This window comes from Pogoniulus pusillus, chromosome 15, assembly GCF_015220805.1.
Source record: "Pogoniulus pusillus isolate bPogPus1 chromosome 15, bPogPus1.pri, whole genome shotgun sequence".
Classification (NCBI taxonomy): Eukaryota; Metazoa; Chordata; class Aves; order Piciformes; family Lybiidae; genus Pogoniulus; species Pogoniulus pusillus.
The window spans coordinates 1149774-1170138 of record NC_087278.1 but is presented as its reverse complement, the minus strand read 5'-3'; the positions used below and the strand labels follow the sequence as shown (position 1 = coordinate 1170138).

Genomic DNA, 20365 nt, shown 5'->3' with positions numbered 1-20365 from the left:
GAGGCTGTAGCCAGGTGGGGTTGGGCTCTGCTGCCAGGCAGCCAGGGACAGAAGAAGGGGACACAGCCTGAAGCTGTGCCAGGGCAGGCTCAGGCTGGATGTTAGGAGGAAGTTGTTGTCAGAGAGAGTGATTGGCACTGGAATGGGCTGCCCAGGGAGGTGGTGGAGCCCCCATGGCTGGAGGTGTTGAAGAGGAGGCTGCACTGAGTGCCATGGGTGAGTTAATCAGAAGGTGGCAGGTGATAGGTTGGACTGGATGATCTTGAAGGTCTTTTCCAACTTGATTAATTCTGATTCTGACTCACCTGAAGTGCTGTGTCCAATTATGAGGACCTCAACACAAGAAGGACCTGGACCTGCTGGAGTGGGTCCAGAAGAGGCCACACAGATGATCAGAGGACTGGAGAACCTCTACTACAAGGACAGGCTGAGGGACTTGGGGCTGCTCAGCCTGGAGAAGAGCAGGCTCTGGAGGAGACCTTGGAGCAGCCTTTCAGTACCTGAAGGGGACCCACAGGAAGGCTGGGGAGGAGCTGTTTAGTGACAGGACAAGGGGCAGTGGTTTGAGCCTGGAGCAGGGGAGAGGTAGGTTGGACATTAGCAGGAAGTTCTTCACAGAAATAGTGGAACAGGTGCCCAGAGATGTGGTGGGTGGCTCAGCCCTGGAGACACTCAAGAGCAAACCTGTTGGCATCCTGTGCAACCTGATCTAGCTGGAGATGTCCCTGCTGAGTGCAGGGGACAGGGTGACCTCTGAGGGTCCTTTCCAACCCAAAGCAACCTGTGATCTCCAAGAGAAGAGGTACTGGGAAAGGAGAAGGATACAGAAGAAAAGAAACAACTAAACAGAGAGGAATGGCCAGGCCCAGTGCTCAGGCAGGGCCAAGTGAGCCCTTCAGGGCAGCTGACTCCAGAGGAGAAGGGGGATAAATGAGCCCTGGGCAGCTGACTCCAGAGGAGAAGGGGGATAAATGAGCCCTGGGCAGCTGACTCCAGAGGAGAAGGGGGATAAATGAGCCCTGGGCAGCTGACTCCAGAGGAGAAGGGGGATAAATGAGCCCTGGGCAGCTGACTCCAGAGGAGAAGGGGGATAAATGAGTCCTGCTTTTCTCCAGGGTCTAAGCAGTGGCTCAGTGGGAGAAGTCTGAGGTCCCCTTGACTACTGCCTGAGAAGTGCTGTGACTGAACTGCTGCCTGGAGCCATGGCTGGGTTGAGAGCCACCAGGAGCCAAACTGCTGGAATGCACACACTGCTCTTGCCAGCCAAGAGCAGGAGGCACAACTTGAACCCAGGCCTGGTGATGACAGCTGCCAGTCTTTCAGCACCACGTTGCAAGCCACCTGGCAGCACTTCTGCTATCTGCAGCTGGCCAGGGCCAGGCAGAGCACAAGCAGCACCTCATGGCAGCAAAGGGTGAGCTCAGGACAGAGCAGCACAGCCAGCGTGGGCCTGCAGCTCCTCAGCCCAGCAGCAGACAGCTCCAGGCTCACCAGAGCCTGACTGCTTGCCACAAGCAACACCCCCCCGGGCTGAGGTGAGTACCAGCTCTGTCTTCAGGTCTTCCACTGCACTCCTCTCCTTCTGCAGCTCCTGCCTCAGGTTTGCCAGTTTCTGCTCTGCTCCTTCCCGCAGGCTGAGTTCTTCGTCGTACTTTGATTTGAGATCTGAGGAGGAGGAGGAGGAAGTAGAACAAATGAGAGCTGTGAGATGAAATCGCTCATCCTAGGAGGAGCTGAACAACTGCTGGCTCGCAGAGGCTGCCCAGGCAGGCACTTACCAACAATCTCAGTGGCCAGCTGGGCTGCTTTCTGCTCAAATAAGTCTTTCATTTGCTTAATGTTGAAATTCTCTACTTGGACCTCTTCCAGCTGCCGTTCCAACGAGTCTAGAGCCACAAAAGAGCAGAGCATTATTACCTTGAAAACACCCAGGACAGGACAGTTATCCCCACCCAGAGCAAAGCACACCCAAATTTGCTTCACACCCAAGCAGACTGAGCAGAGGGAACAACTTCACCGACATGAAACAGCCACAAGCATGATGCTGGCACTGGTTGAGTGCTCTGCAGGATTAACTCCCTGTGATTTTTCCACTAAAGAGCCCCTGAGATGACTGCCACATGCTGCTGAACTCCAAGCCTTCAGTGGTGATTAAAAGCTCTTTAATCATCATCAGTCACACATGGCTTGGAATCAGAGCAGAGGAGATTGAGGCTGGATGTGAAGAAGAGGTTCAGCACCAGGAAGAGTGCTGGAACACTGCAAGAGGTCAGCCAGGGAGGTAGTGGAGGCTCAGTCCATGGAGGTGTTCAAGGTTAAGCTCAGTAAGGCTCTGAGCAGCTTGATCTAGTGGAGGATGTCCCTTGCTGACTGCAGGGGGGTTGGAGTGGATGAGCTTTGGAGGGCCCTTCCAGCCCATTCTGTGGTTCTCTAATCACATCAGTCAGATATGCCCAGGGAGGCTGTGGATGTGCCCTCCCTGGAGGTGTTCAAGGCCAGGCTGGATGATGTTAGCAGCATCTAGGGATTGGAGCCTGAGGAGGGTAGATTGAGACTGGTGATGAGGAAGAAATTCTTTGCAGTGAGGATGAGGAGACACTGGCACAGGTTGCCCAGGGAGGTTGATCAAAGATCACATTGGCTGCTTCTGTGCTCCACAACCTCTCTGGGCAGCCTGTGCCAGTGTCTCACCACCCTCACTGCAAACAACTTCTTCCTCACATCCACTTCCAATCTCCCCTCTGCCACTTCAAACCCATTCCTCCTCCTCCTCCTCCTCTCATCACCAGACCTTGTCAATAGTCCCTCCCCAGCCCTCCTGCAGCCCCCTTCACATCCTGCAAGGCCACTCCAAGCTCTCCTGGAAGCCTTCTCCTCTCCAGGCTGCACAGCCCCAACTCTCTCAGCCTGTGCTCAGAGCAGAGCTGCTGCAGCCCTCTCAGCATCTTGGTGGCCTCCTCTGCATTGCCTCCAACACTTCCATGTCCTGCTTGTGCTGGGGGCTCCAGAGCTGCTCACAGGACTGCAGGATGATTAAAAACATGTCCAAAAGTGCTCCTGAATCCTGCTTTCAGAGTCAGGAGGAAGTCTGCTTCAGTTCTGTCAAGCTTCTGGAAAGTTTGCCCAGACTACAGCTACCCAAAGCACTTAGAATCAGCTTTCCTCCCAGCAGAGATTTACCATTCCAGCTTTCTAGGTCTTTTAATTTACCAAAAGTGCTTTTGTTTCCCTCATAAGCTGAAAGCTACAGTGAAAGAAAACCCAACAGGAGCTGCAGAAGGGTGCAGCAATGAACCAGCAAAACGTTACTCACCTGTAGATGTGGTTGTTGGCAATCCATCAGGCTTGGCATCCTTAAGGGAACAGGAGAAAGGCATCATGAGACTGCAGGAATAGAAACTGCTGCTCCCCAAACTCATCCCAGGTGTGGCAAAGGCAGGGAAATAAACACTTCTGTGCTCCAGTGTGGCAAAGATTCCTAAGCAGCCCTGGTTCAAACAGTTCTGCTTGGAAGACTCCCTGCCCTGGAGCTGTTCAAGGCCACCTGGGCTGGGGGGAGCTGTCCCTGCCCATGGCAGGGAGAGTGGAACTGGATGAGCTTTAAGATCTCTTCCAACCCAACTCCTTCTATGAACCTGACTGGAAAGGGCCAAGATTGTCCATTTCACCTATCACCATCAGACTTTCAGAGCTGTAAGACTCAAGAAACAATCCTCAACCTTTCTCTGTCCTCAAGAGTCAAATCTGCCCTCAAAACACAGGTTCTAATCACCACTACAGACACTCTGGGCAGGGAAAGAGAGGTTCCAGCCATCACTACAGACACTCTGGGCAGCTAAGAGAGGTTCCAGCCATCACTACAGACACTCTGGGCAGGGAAAGAGAGGTTCCAGCCATCACTACAGACACTCTGGGCAGCTAAGAGAGGTTCCAGCCATCACTACAGACACTCTGGGCAGAGAAAGAGAGGTTCCAGCCATCACTACAGACACTCTGGGCAGAGAAAGAGAGGTTCCAGCCATCACTACAGACACTCTGGGCAGGGAAAGAGAGGTTCCAGCCATCACTACAGACACTCTGGGTAGCTAAGAGAGGTTCCAGCCATCACTACAGACACTCTGGGCAGGGAAAGAGAGGTTCCAGCCATCACTACAGACACTCTGGGCAGCTAAGAGAGGTTCCAGCCATCACTACAGACACTCTGGGCAGCTAAGAGAGGTTCCAGCCATCACTACAGACACTCTGGGCAGCTAAGAGAGGTTCCAGCCATCACTACAGACACTCTGGGCAGGGAAAGAGAGGTTCCAGCCATCACTACAGACACTCTAGGCAGCTAAGAGAGGTTCCAGCCATCACTACAGACACTCTGGGCAGCTAAGAGAGGTTCCAGCCATCACTACAGACACTCTGGGCAGCTAAGAGAGGTTCCAGCCATCACTACAGACACTCTGGGCAGCTAAGAGAGGTTCCAGCCATCACTACAGACACTCTGGGCAGGGAAGAGAGGTTCCAGCCATCACTACAGACACTCTGGGCAGGGAAAGAGAGGTTCCAGCCATCACTACAGACACTCTGGGCAGGAAAGAGAGGTTCCAGCCATCACTACAGACACTCTGGGCAGGGAAAGAGAGGTTCCAGCCATCACTACAGACACTCTGGGCAGCTAAGAGAGGTTCCAGCCATCACTACAGACACTCTGGGCAGGAAAGAGAGGTTCCAGCCATCACTACAGACACTCTGGGCAGGGAAAGAGAGGTTCCAGCCATCACTACAGACACTCTGGGCAGCTAAGAGAGGTTCCAGCCATCACTACAGACACTCTGGGCAGCTAAGAGAGGTTCCAGCCATCACTACAGACACTCTGGGCAGGAATTCTGGCAGAAAGCAATCTGTGAGGTTTGTGGCAAGCCAACATCTCAAATAGCTTATAGGAACAGAGCTCAGAGCTCCCTTTGGGCACAACACAGCCCAAGCTGAAGATCTTTGCAGCACAGACTCCTGTGCCCAAAGGCCATTTTGGGTTGTCTGGGGGGGTTAATGAACTGGATTTAGTGAATAAGTTAATGAGGTTGTTTGTTTCTTTGTTTGAATAAAGTGAATTCTAAAGAAGCCAACCAGAAGCAAAAGTGAACATGCTGTGGGTACTCTGGGAAGAGTCATTTGCTCATGGAGGTAGTTGAGGCCCTTGGAGATACTCAAGGTGAGGCTGGACAGGGCCCTGTGCAGCCTGCTTCAGTGGGGGATGTCCCTGCTGGCTACAGAGGGGTTGGACTGGATGAGCTCTGGAAGCCCCTTCCAGCCCAGGCCATTCTGCCTTTGTCGTGATTTGCAGACACTGAGCTAACTGAGGAGAGAGGAGCAGCTTTGTGTTCAAGAGCAAGTCAATATTCAAACCATGGAACTAACTAAAGCAGGCCACGTGCCTTACAGAAAGGGTTTTACTCTCCACTGGCAATGCTGCTGAGAAACCTGCTGCAAGTATTTTAAAGCAATTACTTGCTGCCGCGGCCCCTGCCGCTTCTCTAGCTCCTTCTTCAGCTCTTCTGAGTACCACCTCTCCTCCTGGGGGGGAAACACAGGGGAGGGGCAGAGAGAGGACTGCTCAGCACAGTGCCACAGGTTGCACATGAGAAGAAAGGAGCAGGTGCTGAGTAGAAGCCATGTCCAACCTTGAGCGAAGCCTGCAGGTCCTGCACTTCTTGTCGCAGCAGTGAGACTTCATCCCTGAGCACCCAGAGCAGGGGGAGGGAACACAGAGTGGTTAGCTTGGGGCACTCACAGCTGGGGTGTGTCTGCCCCAGCAGCACACCAAGCTGACTGGCAGCATCAGATACCCTTCTTCTGGGATATGGAACACACCAGAGAAGGGAAGGGACCTCTGGAGAGCATCCAGTGCAAGGTCCCTGCCAGAGCAGCAGCACCCAGGGCAGGGCACACAGGAGCACAGCCAGGGGGGTTGGAATGGCTCTAGAGGAGGCTCCACAGCCTCTCTGGGCAGCCTGCTCCAGGCTCCAGCACCCTCACAGTGACAAAGTTTCCCCTGCTGTTCCCCTGGCACCTCCTCTGCTCCAGCTGGCACCCAGTGCCCCTTGTGCTGTCCTTGGCCATCCCTGAGCAGAGCCTGGCTCCAGCCTGGCAGATCCCCTAGGGAAGAGCCTGGTAGAGCCCTTAAGGAACAGCCTGGTGGAGCCTCCAAGGAACAGCCTGGTGGAGCCCCCAGAGAAGAGCCTGGCAGATCCCCTAGGGAACAACCTGGTGGAGCCTCTAGGGAAGAGCCTGGTAGAGCCCCTAAGGAACAGCCTGGCAGATCCCCTAGGGAACAGCCTGGTGGATTCTCTAGGGAACAGCCTGGTGGAGCCCCTAGGAAACAGCCTGGTGAAGCCTCCAGGGAACAGCCTAGAGTTAAACTCAACAGGAATGCTCTGACCAGTTAAAGAGGTGAGAGAAGGTTTCTGAAGCATGGAGCTTCTGGAACACAGGAGGAAAAGGAATGACAAAGTGCCAGATTTGCAGGTCCCATGGGAGCCCTTTGAGGCAAATATTGATGCTATAATTACCCAGTAAGAATCCCAGCTACCCAGAGACAAACTCAGGATCTTTCTCCATCCCCAGGGTTGTTCTCCCCCCACCCTCTAAAGGTGAAATTTCAGCTCTGTGCCAGAAATCAGGGAGAACCTGTTCCATTTATGCCACTCTGCTAAAAAATGAGTCCAGTGTCTAACACTGCAGTGCCAGCTGCCTCAGATCTCAGAAAGAAGAGATTTAACCAGCAGTAAACACAGGGATCTGATTCTCCCCTCCTGGCAGATGAGTATCAGCCAGTGGCAGCTTTCAGCTCAGCTGGAAATGGGGCATGAACAGTTAAAAACTTGGCTACATAACTGAGTGTTCAAATTACTCCAGCCCTCAGTGCAGTGAGAAGCAGCTGAAGGCTACCACAAGTGCCCAAGCACAAAGTCCTGCTGCACCTTTCTGGTGACAGATGACCTTCCCCTCCATGACTTGACTCCAGGCCAGAGTTATGGACTGCTTCATAGTGCTTGAACAGCTCCTCAGCTGATCCATGAGACTTCATACAGAGAGGACAAATAAAGCCCTGTGATGGGGAGGAAAAAAAAAACAAGAAAGAGAGAGAAAAGAAGAAAAGAAAGAGGTGAGAAGTGAAATCTTGCTTGGCTTTGTTTTATTCACTCCACCTGCTTTCCACACAGAATTCCAAAGTTGGTTTGCACATCTAAAAGGGAGCAAATATCATGGTCAAAATCCAGCCTCATCGTTTCAGGCTCTGCTCACAGTTCTGGCAGTTGCAAAGCTAGGAAATGGCTACAGCAGTCCCACTCCATGAGTCAGGGGAGGGGTGAGGGTTTGCTTCCCAGCAGTGTTAGGCACCAGCAACAAAACCTTTCCTGGGAAAAAGGAGAAGTCACTTCAGAGGCAGGCAGAGAACTGCTGAGGTTAGAAGAGATGCTTCAGATCACCAAGTCCCACAGCTCACCTGGAGCTCCCCATCCCACCACTGCTGCTAAGCCACTGCCACCGAGCCCCAGCCCTCAGCAGCACAGCTACTGCCTCTGAAACACCTCCAGGGGTGGCCACTCCAGCACCCGCCTGAGCCAAGCCCTGACCACTCCTGCAGCAAGGAATTTTTTCCTATCCTCCAACCCACCCTTCCCCTGGCACAGTTTCAGGACATTCCCTCTCCTTCTGTCACCTGAGCCTAGGGAGCAGAGCCCAACCCCCACCTGCCTGCAGCCTCCTCTCAGGGAGCTGCAGAGAGCAATGAGGTCTCCCTCAGCCTCCCCTTCTCCACAACAACCACCCCCAGCTCCCTCAGCTGCTCCTCCCCAGCTTTCTCTGGATCCTTCTCCAGCCTTGTTGCCCTTCTCTGGACTTGCTCCAGCCCCTCAATGTCTTTCTTGGAGTGAGAGGCCCAGAGCTGAGCCCAGGATCCAAGGTGGATCCTCAGCAGTGTTGATAACCACCACAGCTCTGACTTCCTAACTTGACATTCAGAGCATTTTGTTTCACAGCCACCCAGACCTCAGCAACCAAATGTTCACATGGCTGCAAACCAGGAGAAGCTTCACATTCAGCTGCTCAAACGTGACTGCAGCTCTGCAGGGCACAGAGCAGGGAAAGGCTTCATAACAACCAGGATTTATTTCATGTTTCAGAGATTAATTAGCAAGCAGAGGCAGCTGCCAAGCACAGGGACAGGACTGGGGGGAGTGAAGCAAGGCTGGAAATGCAGAGATTCAGCCTGGATGTGAGGAAGAAGTTGTTCAGCAGGAGGGTGGTGAGAGCCTGGCAGGGGTTGCCCAGGGAGGTGGTGGAAGCCTGATCCCTGGAGGTGTTTGAGGCCAGGCTGGATGAGGCTGTGGGCAGCCTGCTCTAGGGTGAGGTGTCCCTGGGCATGGCAGGGGGTTGGAAATGGATGATCTCTTCTAACCTGGTTGATTCTATGATCTTTGTGGTCCCTTCCAACCCTGACTGATTCCCTGATTCTATACTGAAGACTCATCTTGGCATGATCAGCTCAGAGAGAAGAGAAGAGCCCCTCCTGAGCAGATGAGAGGCTTTTACCCTCTAACTGCCATTTCATAGAACCAACCAGGCTGGCAGAGAGCTCCAAGCTCACCCAGCCCAACCTAGCACCCAGCCCTGGCCATGCAACCAGACCATGGCACTAAGTGCCCCAGCCAGCCTTGGCTTCAACACCTCCAGCCATGGGCACTCCACCACCTCCCTGGGCAGCCCATTCCAATGCCAATCACTCTCTCTGACAACAACTTCCTCCTAACATCCAGCCTAGACCTCCCCTGACACAACTTCAGGCTGTGTCCCCTTCTTCTGTTGCTGGCTGCCTGGCAGCAGAGCCCAACCCCACCTGGCTACAGCCTCCCTGCAGGCAGCTGCAGGCAGCAATGAGCTCTGCCTTGAGCCTCCTCTGCTGCAGGCTGCACACCCCCAGCTCCCTCAGCCTCTCCTCACAGGGCTGTGCTCCAGGCCCCTCCCCAGCCTTGCTGCCCTGCTCTGGGCACCTTCCAGCACCTCAACATCTCTCTTGACCAGAATATTGCTTTCATCATCTTCAGGCATAACATAACACAACCTCTGCTGGTCCATGGGGTTGTTCTTCTCCAGCTGCCAGACTCCACCCTTGGCCTTGTTGGATTTGATTCAACTTCTTCCCACCCAACTCTGCAGCCTGTCCAGCACAGCCTGAGAGGTCTCAGCCACTGCTCCCTGTTTGGTGCCATCAGCAAACTCACCCAAGATCCAACACCACATTTCTCATCATATTGGTTCTGGTGTGAGGTAAATGAAGTATTGGCACAGGCCTACTGAGAAGGAAAGCCAAGCAGAAGCTGCTCCAAAAGAGCACTCCAGTGCCTGCCAGCTCTCCCAGTCCCACAGCTCACCTGAGACACAAGAGCAAACCAGAAAGCTCAGAGTCCCTCTGCTGCTGAATGGAATCAGCAAGAGGGCAAACCACCGCCCAGCAAGAGGGCAAACCATCGCCCAGCAAGGAAGCAGAAGAGGCAGATGAAGAAGCTGATAGCCCAGCCAGGAGGGAAGATCTGTGCTCATTCCAAGCAGCCCATTCCCAAAGCTAGGGAGACAAAACTCAGCAAAACCCACAGTGAGAGCTGGGAGGTCACGGAGCTCCTGGCGTCCTTCTGGGCCAGCGTGCTCATGCTGGTAGTGCTCAGACAGAGCAGAGGGAGTCACACACACTTTCAGACACAGTGGACAGATGAAGCCCTGTGAAATGTATATTTGGGTTTAAGAAAGCAACAAAACAAAACCCCACCAAAACCCAAGCAAACAAAACAGCAGATCTGGAACCAACCCCACTGCTCCCAGGACTGAGGCAGAAAGTCTGCTACAAAGGCAGAGACTGGCTCCCTCCTGGGGAGTTCTTCCAAAGCACTTTTCATACCAGGGAGAAGGCTAGAAGGAGGAGTAACCAACATGAAGGAGGAGTAACTAACCAGAAGGAAGAGCAACCAACATGAAGGAGGAGTAACTAACCAGAAGGAAGAGTAACCAACATGAAGAAGGAGTAACTAACAAGGAGGAGGAGTAACTAATAAGGAGGAGGAGTAGCTAACAAGAAGAGTAAATAATGAGGAGGAGTAAATAATGAGGAGGAGTAAATAATAAGGAGGAGGAGTAACTAATAAGGAGGAGGAGTAACTAACAAGAAAGAAGAGTAACTAACAAAGAAGAGTAACTAACAAGGAGGAGGAGAAACTAATAAGGGGGAGGAGTAACTAATAAGTAAGAAGAGTAACTAGCAAAGAGGAGTAACTAACAAGAAGAGTAAATAATAAGGAGGAGGAGTAACTGACAAGAAGGAAGAGTAACTAACAAGAAGGAGGAGTTATGAAGAACAAGAGGAGCTGATGCACTTAGTGCCATGGTCTGGCTGACTGCACAGGGCTGGGTGCTAGGTTGGACTGGATGGCCTTGGAGGTCTCTTCCAGCCTGCTGGATTCTATGATGCTATGATTCTGTTCTAAGAAGCAGTTATTAACATGAAGGAGCAATTATCACAGAATCACAGAATGCAGCAGGCTGGCAGAGAGCTCCAAGCTCAGCCAGCCCAACCTAGCACCCAGCCCTGCCCAACCAACCAGACCATGGCACTAAGTGCCCCAGCCAGCCTTGGCTCCAACACCTCCAGCCATGGGCACTGCACCACCTCCCTGGGCAGCCCATTCCAATGCCAATCACTCTCTCTGACAACAACTTCCTCCTAACATCCAGCCTAGACCTGCCCTGGCACAGCTTGAGGCTGTGTCCCCTTCTTCTGTTGCTGCTTGCCTGGCAGCAGAGCCCAACCCCACCTGGCTGCAGCCTCCCTGCAGGTAGAACAGTTACTAACATGAAGGACCACTCATGAACATGAAGGCCCAGCTGTGAACAAGAAAACAGCCCAGTCTCACCCCTGCTTTCCAAGCCAGCAGCATGCTGCACACTGTTATGTTTTCCAGAGCCTCTTGGTGCTGCCTCCATGTGCCTCAGAAACAAGCAGCACAGCCCAGCTGTGAATGGACACCAGGCAGAAGGCTGCATCTGCTCAGACCTCACCAGGAGTACTGAGTGCAGCTATGAGGCCTCCAGCACAATGAGGCCATGGACCTCACGGAGCAGGTCCAAAAGAGGCCACAAAGATGATCCAAGTTGTGGAGCACCTCTCCTGTGAGGACAGGCTGAGAGAGTTGGAGCCTGCAGAAAGCTTCAGGCAGACCTCAGAGCTGCATTTCAGTGTCTGAAGGGGAGCTGCAGGCAGGCTGGGGAGGGACTGTTCAGATGGGACCATGGTTGTAAGACAAGAGGGAATGGTTTGGAAGTGGAGCAGGGCAGAGTCAGGCTGGGTGCCAGGAGGAAGCTCTTTGCAGTAAGAGTAGTGAGACACTGGCACAGGCTGCCCAGGGAGGTGGTTGAGGCTCCATCCCTGGAGACATCCAAGGTCAGATTTGATGTGTCCCTGGGCAGCCTGCTCTGGCTGAGGGTGCCCCTGCTAAATGCAGGGGAGTAGCCAAGATGCCCTTTTAGGGTCTCTTCCAACCTGATGCCAGCTGTGGATCCCTCAGGCAGTTTCCCACAGAGGTGCCCAGATGTTTCTCAGAAGGAGGTCAGGGCAGTGTGGTGACATTGCAGAAACAGCCTCAAGCAAAGCTGGCAGCAGCAGGAGAGGCTGAGGCAGCAGCAGCAGCACAGCTCTACAGCTGGCACCTTCTCTAAGGGAAAAGCAGGCACCTGCCTGGGTACAGTTAACAGCCACACACAGACCCTGCAGTGCTCACCAGAGAGCTGCCAGGCCCTGAAGGCAAATCACTTTCTGATGAGCAACAGCTGAGAATGGAGGTTAGGAAGAAGTTTTTGGCAGTGAGGGTGAGGAGACACTGGCACAGGTTGCCCAGGGAGGCTGTGGAGCACAGAGTGAGGGTGAGGAGACACTGGCACAGGCTGCCCATGGAGGTTGTGGAGCACAGAGTGAGGGTGGTGAGACACTGGCACAGGTTGCCCAGGGAGGCTGTGGAGCACAGAGTGAGGGTGAGGAGACACTGGCACAGGCTGCCCATGGAGGTTGTGGAGCACAGAGTGAGGGTGGTGAGACACTGGCACAGGTTGCCCAGGGAGGCTGTGGAGCACAGAGTGAGGGTGAGGAGACACTGGCACAGGCTGCCCATGGAGGTTGTGGAGCACAGAGTGAGGGTGGTGAGACACTGGCACAGGCTGCCCAGGGAGGCTGTGGAGCACAGAGTGAGGGTGGTGAGACACTGGCACAGGCTGCCCAGGGAGGTTGTGGAGCACAGAGTGAGGGTGGTGAGACACTGGCACAGGCTGCCCAGGGAGGTTGTGGAGCACAGAGTGAGGGTGGTGAGACACTGGCACAGGCTGCCCAGGGAGGTTGTGGAGCACAGAGTGAGGATGGTGAGACACTGGCACAGGCTGCCCAGGGAGGCTGTGGAGCAGAGAGTGAGGGTGGTGAGACACTGGCACAGGCTGCCCAGGGAGGTTGTGGAGCACAGAGTGAGGATGGTGAGACACTGGCACAGGCTGCCCAGGGAGGCTGTGGAGCAGAGAGTGAGGGTGAGGAGACGCTGGCACAGGTTGCCCAGGGAGGCTGTGGAGCACAGAAGCACCCAATGTGATCAAAGATGACAACCTCCCTGGAGGTGTTGAAGGTCAGCTTGGATGAAGCCTTGAGCAACCTGGGCAGGTGGAAGAAGGCCAAGGCAGGGGCACTGGAACTGGATGAGCTTTAAGCCCAAACCACTCTGTGATTCTAAACCAGGGCTTGATGGGGGTCTGAGCAACCTGATGTAGTTGGGGATGTCCCATGAGAGGGGCTGGACAAGAGGACCTTTAGAGGTTCATTCAGGGTGTGGTCCCACTGACTGCAGCAAGGCTTCAAGAGCCAAGAAGCCAGCAGATGCCTTCCCAGATGGAAGGCAATCAGGAATTCAGACTGCACAGAGAAAGTTCCTGTTCTCTCTTATCATAGCAGACATAGAAGTGTTTGAATCATTATCCACTTTATCCAGTGTAAGAAAGGGCACTTTGGTGCCTTCAGTGCTGTAAGAGGAGTAATTAACCTTGCACTGCATCTGTATGCTAAGCCTGACACACTCCCAGGCTAGGTAATCAGGCTCCGTTAGCACGAACCAGCTCCAGCAGCCAGCAGAGGCAGGTTGCATTTCTCAGAGTTAATATTTGACAGCACTCTAAGTCCAAAGACGTTGTAATATGGGATGGAAGCAAGAGCAACAACTTATTCTGCTGGTTAAGCATGGCATACAGCACATGAAGAGGGACAGGCTTAGTGCACCCACACCAACAGGACCCCGAGATGCTTGGTGTTTCACAAGGAGGAGGCTTCCAGCACAGCTCAGCAGGAAGCAGGGTGAAAAAGGGAGCCTGAGTGTGACAAACTGTTAAGCCTTGCTCCTCTCATGAAAGATTTATTAATGAGGAGGCTGAGGCTTGTGGCTCATTGCTTTTAGTTTCAGTAATTCATCCCTAAGCTTAGAGGAAGGGTTGCTTGTGACCATCCAGGTAGGCAAGCCCAGTGAGCGGCCAGACAGAAGCGTGGCCTGCCCTTCCTTTGGTCAGAGACCATTTCTGAGGCCTGCTTTTGTTCAGATAGGCCACCAGGAGTTGCTCTCCACGGCCTCATGGACGAGGGAAGCAGCAGCCAAGGCCTGGGACTGCAGTGCCCCGGGCAGTGCACAGTACCTCAGAGGAGCCTTCGCTGTTCACGTCCACAGCATTCCCCAGCGCTGCAGATGAATCCGAGTCTGAGCTCTGAGAGCCTCCTCTGCCCGGGGTCTGGAAGAGAGGGGAGAGACATGAGAGGCTGTGGAGTGCTCTGGCAGGCAGTTGGCCTTGCTGATCTCCAGGGTGACAGAGAACCGCCACAGGCAGCCCAGGGAGGCTGCAGAGTCTCCTTGGCTGCAGACTTTGTGAGCCCACCTGGACACACTGCTGCGTGCCCTGCCCGAGGTGGTCCTGCTCTGGCAGGGGGTTGGACTCAAAGATCTCCAGAGGTGCCCTCCAGCCCCCTAGCATGCTGTGAGTCTGGGGCAGTAATTACTAAAGCAGAGTGCCCAGAACCATAGAACCATCTGGGTTGGAAGTGAGCTTTGAGATCATTTGAGTCCAACTCTTAACCCAGCACTGCCAGGTCACCACTAAACCATGGTCCTCAGCACCACTCCTCCAGGACTCTAAAGCCCTTGCAGGGATGAGGACTCCAGCACTGCCCTGGGCAGCCTAGTCCCATTCCTGAGCACTCTTTGGGGGAAGAAATGGTTCCTGGCGTCCAGCAGAGCCATGTGCAAAGGCCTCTCCTCCACCTGCTGGAGCAGAGGAAGATTTTCTCTCCAAAAGCAATGAAGTGAAGAGGCTGAGGAGCAATTATGGATTTTTCAGTGCAAGCCTTTAACAAAAGCCTTTATCCAAGGCTCTGCATGCATCAGAGAACAAGCAAACACCAGCAGCAAGGGCCAGGATTTCAAGGGCCCAGCCAGCACGGGGTTAGGCAGGGCAGGTCCTGCCTCACCAATCTGAGCTGCTTTTCTGATCAGGGTCCTGCCTGGTGAGTGTGGGCAGGCTGTGGATGGAGGCTGCCTGGGCTGCAGCAAAGCCTTTGGCACAGTCTGCCACAAGCAGCTCCTGGCACAGCTGGCAGCTCCTGGCTGGGACAGATCCACTCTGGTATGGGTCAAGAATTGGCTGGGGGCAGGGCCCAGAGGGTGGTGGTGAATGGTGCCACATCCAGCTGGCAGCTGGCACCAGTGGTGTGCCCCAGGAATCAGTGCTGGGCACAGTCCTGTGCAATGTCTTTATTGATAATCTGGAGCAGGAGATTGAGTCCAGCAGCAGTCAGTTTGCAGATGACACCAAGCTAGGAGCAGCTGTGGAGCTGTTGGAGGGTAGCAGAGCCCTGCAGAGGGACCTGGCCAGGCTGCATGGGTGGGCAGAGGCCAAGGGGATGAGACTGAACAAGGCCAAGTGCAGGGTTCTGCACCTTGGCCACAACAACCCTAAGCAGCACTACAGGCTGGGGCCAGAGTGGCTGAGAGCAGCCAGGCAGAGAGGGAGCTGGGGGTGCTGGCAGCGAGGAGCTGCAGAGGAGGCAGCAGTGTGCCCAGGTGGGCATCAAGCCCACAGCTTGAGTGCTGTGTCCAGTTGTGGGCTGAGAGAGCTGGGGCTGTTGTGGCTGGAGAAGGCAAGGCTCTGGGAAGATCTCAGAGCAGTCTTCCAGTACCTGAAGGGGCTGCAGGAGAGCTGGGGAGGGACTTCAGGCAAGGGCTGGGAGTTACAGGATGAAGGGCAATGGACTCAGGCTGGAAGAGGAGGGATTTAGACTGGAGATTAGGAAGAAATTCTTCCCCATGAGGGTGAGGAGACACTGGCACAGGGTGCCCAGGGCGGCCGTGGCTGCCCCCTCCCTGGCAGCGCTGAAGGCCAGGCTGGAGCAGCCTGGTGGAGCAGAAGCTGCCCCTGCCCTCGGGCTGCAGGAGCAGGCTGCTAACCCCCACCCACCTGCTGCCTGTGGCTCCTCCGAAGTGCCAGCCAGCACAGTGCCACCCCGCTGGCAGCAGACAGCCTGGCTGCAGCGTGTGCCCTGCAGAGGAGAGCAAAGGCTGCCCCGGCCGGGCTGAGCTCAGCACTGCGCTGCCGCAGCACGATCGGGGATGGCTCCCGGCCGCTGCCTGCAGCTGCACTCACCCCGCGCAGCTCCCCGGCACTCAGACACCCAGCCCAGCCTCGGGCAGACCTGCCGAGCCCGGGGAGAGCCCGGACAGCTGCGGCTGTGCAGGCAGGGAGCGGAGCGCTGCGCCGCACTGCTGCTGCCCGAGCCCGCTGCGCCCCGGGGCAGGGAACTCCTCCTTGGCAAACACTGCTCGGGGCCAGCAACAGGCTGCAGCCCGGCGGGGAACAGCGAAGCTCTGCGCTTCTAAACAAGTGTGTCATGGTTTCACTTTGCTCTGGAGAGGGGATCCCAGCCCTGCTTACAGACATCTGAAGGGTGGGAGAGGAGAAAGGGCCAGGCCCTTTTTGCTGCTCCCCTGGGATAGGATAAGGGAAAAGACAGAAAGTCTCAGCTCGACCTGAGGAGAAACTGCTTTGCTGCAGCCCCGGAGCAGGCTGCACAGGGGGGCTGTGGAGTCTCCTCCTCTGGGGACTTCCAAGACACTCCTCTGGCTGCACTCCTGTGTGACCTGCCCTAAGTGATGCTGCTTTGGCAGGGCCTTCAGAGGTCCCCTCCAAGCCCTACCACAGGCTCACAGGTGTCAGGGGTTGGAAGGGACTCTAAGAGCTCATCCAGTCCAAGCCCCCTGCCAGAGCAGGACCACAGAATCTAGCTCAGGGCACACAGCAACACATCCAGACAGGCCTGGGAAGGCTCCACAGAAGGAGACTCCACAGCCTCTCTGGGCAGCCTGTGCCAGGGCTCTGGGACCCTTCCAGCCAAGAAGTTGTCCCTTGTGCTGAGCTGGAACCTCCTGTGCTGCAGCTTCCATCCATTGCTGCTTGTCCTGTGCCAGGCAGCAGTGAGCAGAGCCTGTCCCCCCCCTCCTGACCCCCAGCCCTCAGAGATTTAGAGACATTTGATTCAATCCCCTCTCAGTCTTCTCTTCTCCAGACTAAGCAGCCCCAGGGCCTTCAGCCTCTCCTCACCAGGCACTGCTCCAGGCCCCTCAGCATCCTCACTGCCCTGCCCTGGACCCTCTCCAGCAGTTCCTGTCCCTCTGCAACTGGGGAGCCCCAAACTGAAGGCAGTGCTCAGGATGAGGTCTCAGCAGGGCAGAGGAGAGGGGCAGGAGAACCTCCCTGGATCTGCTGGACACACTCTGCTTAATGCCCCCCAGGACCCCATTGCCTCTTGGCCCCCAGGGCACATTGCTGCCCCATGGATGCTCTCCCCCAGCACCCCCAGCTCCCTCTCCTTGGGGCTGCTCTCCAGCAGTCACCTCCCAGCCTGGACTGCTGCAGTTTATTGCTCCTGCCCAGGTGCAGGACTCTGCACTTGTCCTTGTTGGACCTCCTCTGGCTCCTCTGTGCCCAGCTCTGTGCCCAGGGCTCTCTGGATGGCAGCACAGCCTGCAGCTGTCTCAGCCAAGCCTCCCAGCTTGGTGTCAGCAGCAAACTCACTGAGCAGACTCTGTCTGTGCCCTCGTCAATGGCATTGATGAAGATGTTGGACAGCATCAGACCCAGCACTGATCCCTTGGAGACTCTGCTGGTTACAGCTCTCCAGCTGGACCTGGCACCACTCTTTGATCAAAGATCACATTCTGTGATTCTGTGCTCCACAACTCCCTGGAAGATGATCAAGGCCAGGCTACACGAGATCTTGAGCAACCTGGGCTGGTGTGAGGTGTCCCTGCCCATGGCACGGGGTTGGCACAGCTTCCAAGGTTCCTTCCAACCCAAGCCATCCCATGAACCTCTAAGTTTCTTCCTGAGCTAAGGCTCACTCCAAACTCCAGAACACATCACAGTTCTTCCCCATACTTTGTCAACCACAGCTTGCAAGCCAAAGAGCTCTGCACCAGGCTGTGCACACAACCACCACCTCCAGGGAGGGCCTAAGGCTCATCTACCAAGAGGTGGACTTTTCAAAGCATCATTATTTGTAGCAGTTAAAGGATTAAACACATTCCTCCACTTATTCTGGGGGGAGGCAGGAGGGAATCTGTTTCACCTTTGCTGGCAATCAGCTCTGCTGCAGGTCTGTACCTTTCCGGGACCCCACTGAGGAACTGATGCTTGTTTAGAGTCAGAGAATGGTTTAGGTTGGAAGGGACCTCAAAGCTCAGCCAATTCCAACCTCCTGTCAAAGGCAGGGACACCTCCCACTAGAACAGGTTGCTCAAACCCTCATCCAGCCTGGTCCTGAACACCTCCAGGGAGGTTGTGGAGCACAGAAGCCCCCAATGTGATCTTTGATCACATTGGGGGCTTCTGTGCTCCACAACCTCCCTGGGCAACCTGTGCCAGTGTCTCAGCACCCTCAACCTGTGCCAGTGTCTCACCACCCTCACTGCAAACAACCTCCTGACTTCTCAGAGAAGGTTTCCTACAACACAAAAAACTTCTGAACTGACTTTAAGGTTTTTTTTTTTTAATAGGAAGTCTTTGCTAATATTTAGGGGCAAATTTCCTTTGGCACAGTTTCAAGCCTTTCTTCCCCTCTCCCCTGTCTCACAGAAGCTTCCCTTGCCTGCCTCTCATGCCTCTGAATCAATAAACAGCCTGCTGAATGCTGCCAATATTTAATTAGAGGTCTGGGCTAAGTTTCCCCATCAAACTTCAGGAAGGAAATTCTTCCCTGTAAACAACCAAACTCCAGGCAGAAGGGTGAGGAAGCTGGTGAGGGGCCTGGAGCACAGCCCTGTTAGGAGAGGCTGAGGGAGCTGGGGGTGTGCAGCCTGCAGCAGAGGAGGCTCAGGGCAGAGCTCATTGCTGCCTGCAGCTCCCTGAAGGGAGGCTGTAGCCAGGTGAGGTTGGGCTCTGCTGCCAGGCAGCCAGCACCAGAACAGTAGAATAGAATCAGTAGAACCCAGCAGGTTGGCAGAGAGCTCCAAGCTTGCCCAACCTAGCACCCAGCCCTGCCCAACCAACCAGACCATGGCACTAAGTGCCCCAGCCAGGCTTGGCTGCAACACCTCCAGCCATGGGCACTGCACCACCTCCCTGGGCAGCCCATTCCAATGCCAATCACTCTCTCTGCCAACAACTTCCTCCTCACATCCAGCCTAGACCTGCCCTGGCACAGCTGGCTGGGCTGGCTGAGCTTGCAGCTCTCTTCCAGCCCAGTTGATTCCATGATACTACTCTATGGTAGGAGCAACCTTCACCTGCTGCAGCACTGGAAGCAGCCCCAGGCACGCTCCATGCCCAGCACATCAGCAGTGTGCACACCCAGTGTGCTCTCTTCGCAGCTCCCTTGCCCGGCAGGTGAGGACAGCAGAGCACATGCCCAACACCCCCCAGTCCAACAGGGGCAGCTGGCGCCCAGAAGGACGCTGGGGAGGCTGCTGGCTCCTGCTCTGTCCGTGAGCTCCTCCTGCATGCCACCGAGGCCGCTGCCTGCCCCTGCCCGCCTCCTGCGTGACTCAACCCTTTTGGCGTGGCCTTTTTTTCGGTGCATCCTCCAGCCGAGCGCCGGCGATGAAGGACTCCCCGGGGCCCCGAGCCGAGCCCCTCGCTGACAGCTCTCACCAGGGCAGGGCGAGCGGGGGGAAGGCAGGGCCCGGGACAGCCGGCGGCGTTCACCCGCGGACCGTCACAGGCTGGCTCCGGGCTCGGCAGCGCTGCCGGAAAAGCCGGTTCCGAGGTGAGGGAAGCGAGCAGCCGCCGGCCGCCTCCCGGTCTGCCTGGCTGCCCCCCTGGGAAAGACCCGCAGCTCCCCCGGCCCCGCTCCTGCCTCGCAGGCTCTCTCCCGGCCGGGCTTCCCTTCAGCCTGCCCTGAGCACGGGCGGCCCCCGCAGCCGCCACGACGAACGGCGGCGGCGGGCGGAGACACCGGCGCGCTGCGGAAGGGAAGCACGCCGGGGCCGGGCCACCCTCGCCCCACCGGACCGCCCCTTCGCCGGCCCGCAGGGCCCCCGGTCGCTGGCACTCCTCGCTCAGACCGAGGGCTGCCTCCGCCCCTCGCCGGGACGCGGCGTGGGGCTGCGCCGGGCCGCCCTGTCCCGTCCCGTCCGAGATCGGGCCGGCCCCCGCGGCGGGCGACGAGGGTGGCGGCAGACAAGCCCACGGTCTCCGCGGGCCCATCCCCAGTCCTGCCCTACCCCACGGGACGAGCCCGGAGCTGCGGCCCCGCCGCGGGGAGCGCGGCCTCAAGCGCGGCCGGCACCAGGAAGCAGCAGCCCCGCCACGCCAGGGCACGCCGGGCCGAGCCTCGCCGCCTTACCCGCTGCAGGATCCGCCTGAACATGGTACCGGAGCCCAGTGCCACCGGGCGGCCGCGGCCAGGCCGAGGAGAAGCCGGCGGGCCCCACGCAGCGCCGCCGCCGCCGCCGCCCCCGCCCCGCAGGAGCCCGGCGCGGCCCGCTCGCCCCGTGACAGCCGCCGCGGCCGGGGAGGCGGGGCCGGAGCCGCCGCCCCGCCCCGGGGAGGGCCGAGCCGCCGCGGACCGGGCGCGCCGTGCGGGGGGCAGCGGGGCGGGCGCGCCGGTGGGGCTGCCCCTCGGGCCGGGCCGGGCCGGTGGGGGCCGCTCCCCGGTCCCTTCCGCGGAGGCCCAGCCAGGGCTCCCTTCCGCCGCGCCCGGCCCAGCACCGCAGCTCTCGGTGTGCCGCCGGTTCTCTGCCTTACGTCTGCCGTGCCGAGGGCG

The 20365-nt window shown here is 56.6% G+C and overlaps 1 protein-coding gene across 1 annotated transcript in view; it reads right to left on the bottom strand.

Moving 5' to 3' along the window:
- EEA1 (early endosome antigen 1) overlaps positions 1-20049 on the bottom strand; it is a 48044-nt gene extending 27995 nt beyond the window's left edge. Inside the window, exons 1-9 of the mRNA XM_064154910.1 lie at positions 19946-20049; positions 13753-13845; positions 9643-9765; positions 6969-7096; positions 5670-5724; positions 5497-5562; positions 3314-3353; positions 1779-1886; positions 1544-1665 (exon numbers count right to left, since the gene is read on the bottom strand). Coding sequence (XP_064010980.1) covers positions 1544-1665; positions 1779-1886; positions 3314-3353; positions 5497-5562; positions 5670-5724; positions 6969-7096; positions 9643-9765; positions 13753-13845; positions 19946-19969 — 759 coding nt within the window. The 5' untranslated portion in view covers positions 19970-20049. The remainder of the gene's footprint in view (positions 1-1543; positions 1666-1778; positions 1887-3313; positions 3354-5496; positions 5563-5669; positions 5725-6968; positions 7097-9642; positions 9766-13752; positions 13846-19945) is intronic.
- Positions 20050-20365: the final 316 nt, after the last annotated feature.